General features: G+C 40.0%; 1 protein-coding gene across 1 annotated transcript in view; it reads right to left on the bottom strand.

Moving 5' to 3' along the window:
* The window catches only part of CPD (carboxypeptidase D), a 150,138-nt gene that overhangs the window by 29,968 nt on the left and 107,422 nt on the right, over positions 1-12,748 (bottom strand). Inside the window, exons 12-15 of the mRNA XM_077480331.1 lie at positions 9,342-9,659; positions 4,917-5,112; positions 2,768-2,903; positions 1,120-1,269 (exon numbers count right to left, since the gene is read on the bottom strand). Coding sequence (XP_077336457.1) covers positions 1,120-1,269; positions 2,768-2,903; positions 4,917-5,112; positions 9,342-9,659 — 800 coding nt within the window. The remainder of the gene's footprint in view (positions 1-1,119; positions 1,270-2,767; positions 2,904-4,916; positions 5,113-9,341; positions 9,660-12,748) is intronic.

The raw sequence follows: 12,748 nt of genomic DNA on the forward strand, positions 1-12,748 counted from the left end.
ACGGAATCATTCCCACCTGTTTAAGTAGTATTTATCCTGTGGGCTGGGAGTGCCGCCCCCCTCTCCATGACACAGCTAGTACCCATTTGGGGTCTAGAGGCGACAATACCCCTCCTACAATTAGGAAGTTGTTCCTGTACCCACCAACAAAAGGTGTTTATGACCACCACTTTGATATATGGTATTGTATATGTTGCCTTGGTATGGATTTACTGTTCCAATGTATAACAGAATGCTCCAAAGTTTCTTTATTCTTTCTGAAATATTTAATAAAAATTATTGAAAGAAAAAATTGCAGCATGTCTGGATTTTTGGCAGCATACTGGATGGCACTGCATGTCATTGCAGTGCAGCACAACACACTGGTGTGCAAGGACATGAATGACGTGTAACTATATATAAAGCTCCCTGCCAGAGCCCACTGACAGCTTTTTATCATTTTTTTTCCATTTTACTATGCGGTTTAGCCTGAACCAAACCCTAAAGGATAAGTTCACTTTTTAGAAAAAAAATAAATAAAATGTATGCACTTTTTTTGCAGGTAAAAAAATGTGTAATATACTTTTTGTTTTTGGCGCCTGTAAAGTACTGCATCAGCAATCATCAGATCTCTGATGCCATGCAGGCCTCCTGCAGATCTGTCAGTGTATCTGTGTGCCCGCCCATACGAGCAAGCAGATACACTGACAGGAAGAATCAATGAACTCCCATGGCGCTCCACATCGCCATGGTAGTTCAATGATAACTACAAGCTGACAGCCTCAAAGTAAGTCAGAGTTTGTAGTTCATTCAAACACACAGCTCTGTGTACGACAGATGCACCAGTGTGGGTGGAGGCCTTCACAGCCACGTAGATTTCAAATAATGACAGCTAGTATGGGGAACCTCTATCTGTACTCCTATCACAGGCAATTGGGCAGCAGCTGCAGCATTGGCAACATGTTACATGTTCCACACTTAAATTGAGTGAAGCATGCAACATGTTCATAAAGCTGAATTTATCCCTTAAGAAAAATAAAACAGAGAACGGAGTTGACAAAAGGTGAACATATGTTAGCTATATATAAGCAAATGTTTCCACAAGGTGGCAACATGGTGAATAAGTGTTACTATACTCACCGGTGTGTACTGGGTTATCATAAGGATATGTAACAAGCAGAGAGCCACCATCCAAAACTACAGAAAGGGTGAAATCCTGTTTCAAGATTAAACCATCAATAATAACATTGGTCTCTTTTTCCCTCTCACCAACAGGACCAGAGGAGTTGCCTAGGAAAAAAATGAAGAAAAATAAAAAGTTAAAATGCCGATCTATACAATGATCAAGTTTTACAACAAAAACACAACCAGTTGCAGTCCACAAAGCTTTGTATTAGAACAAAATGTAAACCCTTTTATTTTAACACGCAACGACAATTGAACATTCACATAAACATTAATTACCTTTTACTTAAATTAAAAGCTGTAACTTTGTCAAAAGACTAGCTTGATTGTCCTCACTCTGACCTAGCCAATGCTGTCTACAAGAGCTCACTCTCATCCTTCCTGGACACACTCACTAGACAGAATATGGCAGCGACCGCCACAATACCAGAAGTCTCAAAAGAGATAGCACCATTCTTTAGCGACGGTGACATAAAACGAAATCCAACAAGAGTTCACCCTGTATAAATCTGCTCTCCAAAAATACCTCAGCACTGCCAAACACACCCATTTGATTACTCTCATTAACACCCTCAGATGCAGCCATCAACTCTTTAGTACCTTTAATTCTCTACTACTCCTCCATTGACTCGACCACTAAATCCTAGAATGCCTAGTCTACAACTGCCTGAGCTACTGCCACACTGATAGCAACTTTGTGATAATCAGATTGTGTGTGATACAGTCGTAGCGGTCACTGCCTGATATTGTGATATCCAGACTGTATAAGCAGTCTGGATATCAGCCACAACACTCCACACAAATTGCTCTCTTAAAATTCACTAATAACTTAAAGTAAATGTATATGCAAAACATTTTTTTTTGGAAAGAGTAAGATTTTTGTTTTTGCCCATCTGTGTCTCATTGGGGAGATTTTCCCTCACTTCCTGTCCCCTAGCCAAACAGGAAGTGAGAGGAAATCCCTTCAAAATTAAAGGAATTCCTTGGGGACCCCCGAGTCAACAGAACTAGTGCCCTCCAATCGGAAGATTTTCTCTCTACTACTTTTCTGGGGAAAACCCAAAATCAATTTTAATGGTAAACAGGACAACTAGAGAGGTTGACTCTCCTTAACAGGGGCAGAGACAGCAATAAAATCTGACAGGTTTTCTAATCCATCTCCACTCTAGCCAAAACTACAAAAATACGTTTTGCATTTAGTTATACTTTATTATCGCCTAAAACCAATGATCCGTACTCCGAGACCTCTGATACTTTTGAAACAGTTGACCTTCTGCTTCTCTTAAAAAAAAATTAAAAAACCCTACACTCCCTTGGCCTCTATGACTCTGCTCTTTGCTGGTTCTCAACAGACCTTCAGTGTCATTCAAGAATTCATAAGAAAAACATACATTGAAGACATACAAAATATCTTCTCTCCAATGGTAAGAGGTCCGTTACCCAAGAACACCATCATAAAAACTTCAATTTCTCTGGACAGAACTCAGGAAAGTCATAAGAAACATTTATTTTTTTAAATGACTCGTCTTCATTAATAGCAAGGAGTAAAACAGTACTAAAAATCACATGAGATGGCAAATAAAAGAAACTCGCAATTCCTTACTTATAAAATCGCTGTCCAGATCCTTGCCATTGGCATTGTTTTGTCCAATTTTTGAGGTACAATCTTTCTCTATTGCTTTCTCTCTGCCATCAGGATTTACAAGAGGCACAATAACAATTCTTGATCGGTCAATTAACTAAAATAAAAAATGAATATATGATTATAAATTATACATACACACACACAGTACATATAAAAATCTGTTTGGTTAAAGAGTTATTCAAAACCTATTGGCTATGCATGCAAATACTGGATGAATAAGCCATCATGGATATAATAATAATGCTGTACAAATCAAACCATTCAGCTAATTTCTGCATCACTTGGAGAATAAAACAAAGTATTAATCTCAAACACATGCCAGTGTGGCATTTATAGTAATATTTTCGCTGTGAAGCTAATTACAGGCAACTCAGGACATTTGAGAAAGTAGCTTGGCCCTTCATTTAAAACAGGAGCTTCCAACCTGTGGTCCAAGACTGCTATGAATGCAGGCCAACGCAAATTTGCAAACTTATAAAAAAATGTTGATTTTTTGGGGAATTTTTTTGTAAAAAATGTGTTTACACTTTGAGAACACGTGAGGCCAAAGAAAAAATTGACAGGGACTCTTCACTGGGCTTTTATAAAAGTTTCATCTGCCCAAAGAAAAATATCCCATTCTTCACAATCACAACTTATTAATTTCATCAGTCTTCGGCAGCAACATTATTTGTGACTATCTTCAAAGATGAAGCACAAGAAGGGCAAAATTAGAAATCAAAATATCTGATGAGTATCTTCAGAATTCATTGAGAATTGCTTGGATGTCCATTTAACCAGATATTGAGGTTTAAGTTTATCAAAAACCCTGTCACAAATCATACTAGTTTTTTGTGTCCCTCTTACTTTCATAATAATAAATATTACAAAAAAAGGAAGTATTCGTTAGATAGATACATTCTCTATTATCAGTGATCTTTAACTTCTGATCTGCCAGACTTTTTCTGCTCATTAGCTATCCTTATGGTTAGTGTATTTTGTGTGTTGGCCAAGATAATTCCTCTTATTCCAATGTGGCCCAGGAAGGTCAAAAGGTTGGACACCCCTGGTTTAAAGCAAAACTTTAGACCCCTTTCACACCGGGGGCGTTTTTCAGGCGCTGTATTGCTAAAAACAGCGCCTGAAAAATGTCTCATCTGTAGTCCCAGTGTGAAAGCCTGATTGCTTTCACACTGGGACACTGCGCGCTGGCAGGACATCAAAAAAACTCCTGTAAGCAGCATCTTTGGGGTACTTTAGGAGTGGTGGTGAAATCAATGGGCCGCACCACTGAAGGGCCTCAGCAGCGGCGCTTTGGGACCCTTTAGTTGGCTGCTGGCGGGAGTTAAAAGTGTCCCGCTAGTGTTCGAAAAGTGCCTCTAAAAACTACGGTAAAGTGCCGTTAAAACTAGCGGTGATTTACTGTCAACAAGGCCACACTGTCAGTGTGAAAGGGCTCTAATACACCAGGTCATGTTGCTTCTTTTTGCCAGTTGTGTTATCCTGGGAGCTCTATTAGCTGAATCTGTAAGTTTATATACCCAATATTCACACAGCCTGAGGCAGAGAGATGACTAGAAGGGGAAAGCTAAGAAAAATGGGAGAAAAAAGTTGAACAGAGGATGTGCAGTAGGAAATCAGACCAGCTCAGCAACATATTATATTTGCTTCCATGAATGTGGCTGTAATAGATTACAGAGAAATTACCAATTTCTTAGACTTTCTAAACTGCATAACTTGTCTGTCTGGATTATGAACTGCACATCTCGCCCATAGGCCCAAGATAGGGTGGGGCCTTTGGGCAAAAAGACTGTGAAGCAAAATAAAGGTACACCTTGTGTTTTCTGAATTAAAGCATAAGTGTTATTTTACAGCAGTAAACACAGATTCCCTTTATGTATAGTATACCGGCAAGCCACTGTGAATCTCAGTGGTGTTCTTAGACAAACTCCTAGAATGCTTTGCCACCCAACTTAGGAAAACATGCATTAGGGAACATACACAAGGTATTGTACGAATTAGTGCATAAATACTAGGCCTCCCATGTTCTGCCAAATTCATGCAGCTGAACCTGGACAATCTGTGTGTGTGTACACAATACAGCATACACTGATGACCGAAACCTCACCTTTGTTATTGCACTGTTCTTCTTATAGTTCAAGCACAGAAATTCTGCAAACGTCAGGAGCAACTCTGTGCCCACTGGAGCATTGCCATGGACTCCGGCAACAAACCTGATTTTTGGCTCCTCTGGCTCAGACACATTTGGTTTGTTGGAGATCTCCAGAGACCAAATGTACCGATATTCAACACTCTGACCCAATCTGTACAAAAAAAGCAGAAAGAAATGTATTATAATTATCTGTGGTATGAAACAGCCAAATTTATCATTAAAAAGACAAGCAGTCCAACAGAAACAGAAGCTCCTGGCTCAAGATATTATCAAACTGCAGCAGGGAAGGATCCTTAGCACCAACCTTTCGTATTACCCAAGTGGTATCTTTAAAAAATGTATAAAAAGGAGATATACTCACAAACATATTCATGATAAGCGCATTTTAGGAAGAGCAGATCCCCTCCCGAAACACGTCAACCATCTAGAAGGTCCTTCGACCTGTAGGGAACAGGTCTCGGTGACCTGGCTGCTTTGCGTCTACTATGGACTGTGAAACTATTTTATCATGAATATGTTTGTGATTATATATCCTTTTATACAATATTAAAGATGCCACTTTGGTAATGTGCAAGTGGTGTGGTATGGTTCCCCCTGACCCTTAGAGGGCAGCAAACCCTGTGATATATCCATTTCCATTACACTACCATCGAGCACAGGAGAATACTATTGTACTGTCTGCTTATGCTTGCTGGATATCATTCATTACCTGAGACAAGAATATCAGATTCTACATGTTACACTACAACTGATCTCAGATTTATTTATTTTTTTAACACACGCTACCATATTTTATATAAAAAGTGATCAGCCCAACTAATTAACCCTTTCATGACTAAGCCTTTTTCTGATATTTGGGGTTTACAAGTTAAAATCCCTATTTTTTGCTAGAAAATTACTTAGAATCCCCAAACATTATATATATAGCAGAGAATCTAGAGAATAAAATGGCGATTTGTTGCAATATTTTATGTCACACGGTATTTGTGCAGTGGTGTTTTAAATGCAATTTTTTGGGAAAAGGGACACTTTCATGAATTTAAAAAAAAAAAAAAAAAACAGTATTAGTTTTTTTGTATAATGTGAAAAATAAAGTTAAGCCGAGTAAATGGATACCAAACATGTCACGCTTTATAATTGCACGCACTCGTGGAATGGCGACAAACTTTGGTACTTAAAAATCTCCATAGGCGACACTTGAATTTTTTTATGGTTACCAGGTAGAATTATTTCTCTCGCTCTGACGATCGCGGTGATACCTCACGTGCGTGATTTGAACACCGTTTACATATGCGGGCGCGACTTCCGTATGCGTTTTCTTTGCTGCATGAGTGCACGGTGACGGGGGCGGTTTGAAAAAAAAATGGTTTTGCCTTATTTATTTATATATGATTAAATGTGTTTTTTTTTTAAATTTAAACATCCCTTGTGACAGTAATAGGTGGTGACAGGTACTCTTTATGGAGGGATGGGGGGGGGGGGGTCTAAAAGACCCCAAATCCCTCTTTTGCACTTCAAAGTATTCAGATCACCGAAAACAGTGTATCTGAATACTGTATTTTTTTTTAAATCTGGCGCCATTAGCAGCCGAGTAAACAGGAAGCGACGTCACTTCCGTGTTAACATCAAGGAGACTGGAACAAAGCTGTTTTCGGCTTTGTTACAGTCTGTCACTAGCTGCCAGAAGAGCCAGATCGTCGTTCAGCTCTCCAGTGGCTTTTAGCCGTATCGGTTGTTACCTTCGGAAAGCCAATCGTCTGCTCTAAACAACGGTACCGGGATGATGCCTGCAGCTGCGGGCATCATCCCGGTATAACCCCTGCACATCTGCGTATGCTCGGTGGGAAGGGGTTAAACTTAATTACGAGGTATAAATATATAAATAATGCTTGTATATATAATCACTGTGCAAATTATGCTACTAAACAATATAATAAAGTGAATAAATAAATATGTGTAACAGTGTCCAATGGTCCTGTGCAAAAATCAAATCCAATAATCCTGTGCAAAATTTCTAAACAGTGCACATATCGGTATAATGTGCATGACAGATAGAACGACTGTTACTGAATAATCTGTCTGAGTGAATTAATAACAGATGGATAGTCAATTCAGTCCCAGATGATCACAATCTTGATCAGAGAATATCAACGTGCATAGGATTGTAGTCAGCTAATCCATAAAAGAGTAAAAAAGGACAAAAAGTGCAAACGTGCATTCAATCAGTATCTTCAGTGAATAATCTCCAATGTGCGATCTTCATGTATACCACACAGTGCTCTCTACACTCTTACCTTCTTACAAACGGTATATGGTTTTAAGGTTAATGCGACTGGGGGGCCTGTCAAAGTTCAATGATAGTGAATGGTGCCTCTCATAGTTCTGTGTTCCAAGTGCTGGCTCCCAGTTTATCAGCATGAATGTCCACACACAGCCGGTATATGTAGGGGATGAAAAAGAATCTCCCATAGCATAGTAAGGTATGCACAAGCAGATTCAGTCATTAAAAAAAGGGGCCAAATGGGCGCTTACAATTATATAAGGAAAAAATGGCAGACCTGTAATAACGGCGTTACAGGTGCCTCTTACAACACTTCCAGTTCTCGTGGCGTCCGATCACTTCCTATGCATTACGACACACCACGTGTCTTCATCAGGGCAACCACATCGGTTATAAGCCAAATCAATTTATGTGTAGAGACAGGAAGTGTATTGTCGACCATTTTGTTGGAGTGTTGTCTCCAACATGGGTGTGGCCATTTTTGACTGGTCCATACATAATGCATTATAATATATATATATATACACATATATATGATATATGTGTCTCTGCACATAAATTGATTTGGCTTGGAACCAATCTGGTTGCCCTGATGAAGACACGTGGTATGTCATAATGCATAGGAAGTGATCGGATGCCGTGAATACCGGAAGTGTTGTAAGAGGTGCCTGTAAAGGCATTGTTATTACAGATTTGCAGTTTTTTCATGATATAATTGTAAGCGCCTATTTGGCCCCTTTTTTAATTAATAAAACTGCTTGTTCATACGTTACTATGCTATGGGAGATGCTTTTTCACCCGCTACATATACCGGCTGTGTGTGAAAATCCATGTTGATAAGCTGGGAGCCAGCACTTTGAACAAAGGACTAGGAGAGGCACCATTCACGATCATTGAACCTCGGCAGGCCCCCCAGTCGCATTAACCTTAAAACCATACACCATCTGTAAGAAAGGCAAGAGTGTAGAGAGCACTGTGTGGTATACACATAGATCCCACACTGGAGATTATGCACTGAAGATACCGATAGAATGCACTTTATCTCCTTTTTTCCTCTTTTATGGATTAGCTGACTACAATCCTATCCACTTTGATAGTCTCATTTTGATTGTGATCATCTGGGACTGAATTGACTATCCATCTATTGATTCACTCAGATTATTCAGTAACAGTCATTCCATTTGTCATGCACATTATACCGATATGTGCACTGTTTAGAAATTTTGCACAGGATTATTGGATTTGATTTTTGCACAGGACCATTAGAGACTGTTACACATATTTATTTAGTCACTTTATTATATTGTTTACTAGCATCAGTTGCACAATGATCATATATACAAGCATTATTTGCACAGTGATTATATTGATACCTCATGATTGTAATTTAGTTTAATTAGTTGCACTGGTCACTATTTATATAATTTATCTGTTATGAGTGCACTGTATACACTTTAGATCTGGCTGCACTTTTTAGATATATTATGGTTTATTTAATAGATTCACTTTGATAGCGTGAGGGACTACATTTTATACATGCTACCATATGGATTGGCACAGGAATGTATATAGCCAGATAAACTGACCTGTGCAAACAGTGTATGGTCTTCTTGGGCACACACAAAGGTCCACATGTATGACAATGCTGGGTCTTACAATTCATTCAAATCTACCTCTGAAGTTGTCTCACAACCGCAACCAAGAGGCTGTGGAAGTCTAGTGTATTAATGTATTAATTTACATATGTGAAATGTCAGATATTTTTTCTTCAAAAACTGTGGTGCCACAAAACCCAGACCCCGTTTTATTCACCCATCATAGAGGAGCCTTAAAACTTTACATGCCTATGGGTAGGTGTACGAAACTGCATACCAAACAAATATAATAGGAATTCCAGTCCATTTGGTGGGTAACTGCTTTATTTGTTGACCAGCAAATTTTGCCGTTGAACTAGTAGAAAAGATACTTATACGGTAAATGTATTCATTAAAACTGACTGATGTATCTAAAAAAATATATGGTATCTATGAACAATCTTTGTAAGTGATTTCTCAAATAAATTACAAAGAGTATTAAAAAAAAAAAAACAGTTCATTTACCTGGCAAGTTTGGTAATGTTTGGGTAATTAAGGTTCAGCCCACGGAGTGATTCTGAAAGGTCATGATAAGACCTATATCGATACAGATCTATGTCACTTGATCTTGACAGCAAGAGGCGTTCCAGACCATTTTCAGCTGAAAGGTCCTTGATTAGCATCTCAAATTCCTTTGTGTTGGGGTCTGACTTTTCTGGTTCTACCGCAGACATTTTTCTTTGGTCTTCCTTGTGCATATCGGCACCTGAGCGGGTGAGTGTGAAGTTTGTCACTACAGCATTTCCTTCTGTGACATTAATGGCTTTCGTAACAGGAACATACCTGGAGGAAAGGAAACCAGTGTGATTATATAGATAAGGTACTGGCATTACCAGCATAATTTCCGGTGTGCAAGGACTTTGCAATTTATGTTCCTATGAACGTCCCAAATATCCTGGTATTCAAACTCCAATTATACAGGTCAGTGTCATATAAATTAAATAGCTCAGAACTTAAATCTAGGCAAACAGCTAAATATACAAATGAAACACATATAAAGACAGGTCTACACCTGCAGAAAGATTTGTATTTCTATTGATCCTGTCCTGGAATTTTCAGATCTGTCACACAGAACCCTCTTATCTGGCAGGAAAGGGACTGGATTTTTTTCTGCTGCAGTGAAAGCCTATCTGAACCCAAAAAGTTAAGATTTCCTGTGTTATAGGGAGCATTTTGAAATGATGATTTTCAAAGTCTGAATAAAATAACTTTCTTTAATTCCTGATAAAAAAAATAGAAGAAGTGCACTTCCTGCTATGTGGCTACAGCCTCATAGCTGTATAAGGCAGCACATAGATAGTTGTAATCTCGGCCGGTTCAGCAGGAACCACCCGAGATTCAAACCATGTATGGGCAGGCTCAATGTACCAAGTTGACTGGTTGATCAACTTGGGTACAACCAGCCTGCCGGATTTTAATTGCCATTATCGCCGGCGGCTTCTATAGTCACTAGCAATAACCAGTGTCTGCTCCCGGCAGGAAAGGTCGCCCCCCGAATACAAAACAATATGTATACAAGGATAATACAATGTCTCAGCGGGAGGGATTCCTCAGTCAGCACTGCTGCTAGGGGCATCGTGCTAACCTGATGTGGTTCCAGGAAAGAAATCTGCACCATCTATGGCCTTCCTAACTGCTGTGTGAATTGTAAGGCACTGCTGCCATGTAGGCTCCTTTCGCACTGCCCCGACTTGAAAGTTGCACGATTGTTTGCTGCAATTTCAGGTAATGCATGTGTAAACTTGAGGTCAAAGGACCTCAACTCGCATCAAAGTCAGACCAAAGTAGTACAGGGACTACTTTAACCACTTGTCTACCAGGCACTTACACCCCCTTCCGCCCAAGCCATTTTTCAGCTTTCAGGGCTGTCGCACTTTGGGTACAGTGAAGCACGACCGCGCAATTGTCATTCAAACAATTTTTTTCAAATTTTCTTCACACAAATAGAGCTTTCTTTTGGTGGTATTTAATCACTGCTGGGTTTTTTATTTTTTACAAAAAAAAAAAAAAAGAAGACCAAAAATTTTAGGGAAAAAAATGTTTACTTTTTTTCTGTCAGTAAATTTTATAACCAAGTAATTTTTCACCTACACTGATGGGCGCTGATAGGCTGAACTGGTGGGTATTGATGAGGCCGCGCTTAAGGGCACTGATGAGGTGGCACTAATATGCCATACTTATGGGCACTAATAGGTGGCACTGATGGGCACTGATAGGCAGCACGGATAGGCGGTACAGATGGACATTGACAGCACTGATAGGTGGCACTGACTGGCATCGCTAATGCTGATTGGTGGCACTTAAGGGCACTGCTGCCACTGGTGGGTACTGATTGGTGTTACTGTATTGCACTATTGTAATCAAGGCACGATGATCTGTGCCCTGATTACATTCCTAGATGTCCCCCTGTGAGGAGATGCTGCTGATCTGCTCTCCTCTCCTCACACTCAGTCAGTTTGATGGTGGGCAGGTGGCAAGCAGTTAAAGTTCGTGTGACTTGAAGTTGCACAGATATGAATCGTTATCATTGGGAATCATGGGGTAAGACTTGTTATGCGACTCTGATGTCCAAAATCGCAGGAAAAGTTGCACAAGTGTGAAAGGGGCCTTACTTGCTTTGGGAGATGTGGTGATGCCACTACTGCAATACTCACTGTTCCCCATAATGGAGGCTCTGACATAAGGATGTAAAACCATACCTCAGCCAAGATGGTTGATTCCAAACAGAGAAATAAAGAACACGGCAGTAAGTGAGTAATCAGAGAAAGATCAGTTAGAGGGAGCCTACATGCAATACGGATGACTAGTAGTTTGTCCTCTGCCTACTTTTTTTCGGCACAGCATCCAGAGTTCAGATCCTCTTTAAATAACGCCTACAGGTTTTTTTTTTCCATCCCCAGCCTGTCATTGGTCAGTGAAGGAGAAGCGGATTGCTCTGTTACTCTGCTTTCCACTATTATCAGCTTACTCCTTGTCAGCACATGAATATACTGTCAAGCACGTGAAGATATTGGCTCCTAGTGCTTCTACTACAAGGTGACCCTAGATGCAATTTGGCCAGTTCAGTAGGTACTGGCCGAATTTAAATCCATGTTTGGTCACTGCAGTTGAACACTAGTCGATCTACCTAGTTACGCCATGAGTCATTTTTCCATGAAGGATAGGAGAGCCATCACCTTAGGATACTAGCACAAAACGAAGGACTCAAAGTGAGGTGGGGTTATAGGGAAAATGCCAAGTCGGTGTGTCCACAAAAGCTTGCCAGTGTCCAATCACCTGAACGTACGAGTCTATAACCTAGAGTTTATGAATACTTTGCCTGTGTCCTGCACGGTGCAATTAAGATAGAGTTATAGAAGTTTATTAAAATGCTTACATTCAAGATTGTTTATATAAGCACCAAACAAAAAAGAAGGGATCTGTGAAGGCTGATATACTCACAGCCTTAAAAAAAAAAAAAAAAAAAATCCCCAGGTCTGCCCACACACACCCCTCCACAATGACGGTCATCCACCCCCTCCCCCCCACTCACCCCTCTGTCTTTCTCAGCCTTCTCCCGGCCAAGCCTATTTGTCCTGACTGGCCAGGAGCATAAGCAGGAAGACGATAGCAAATATTAATTCACTACTGTCACAAGTGGGTGGGTTTAGGGTGCCATGCTCTGGGCCTCGAGCCCAACCTTTTTCTTCCCTGGAACATGGTTTTGAAAAAAACGATGGCAGGACAATATCTTGGTTCCAAGTGAAAACCCGAGACCACTTTTGCCAAAAAGCCTGGACAAGGGCGTAACAGTACTCCAGTCTCTTTAGCGGTGAGTCTCTTTAGCTGAGAATCCTACCCAAACTTTTCAGATAGTTGGTTGTGGTATGTAC

This window comes from Lithobates pipiens, unplaced genomic scaffold, assembly GCF_037356315.1.
Source record: "Lithobates pipiens isolate NorthernLeopardFrog02 unplaced genomic scaffold, aLitPip1_a1.2 Scaffold_16, whole genome shotgun sequence".
In the NCBI taxonomy this organism is placed as follows: Eukaryota; Metazoa; Chordata; class Amphibia; order Anura; family Ranidae; genus Lithobates; species Lithobates pipiens.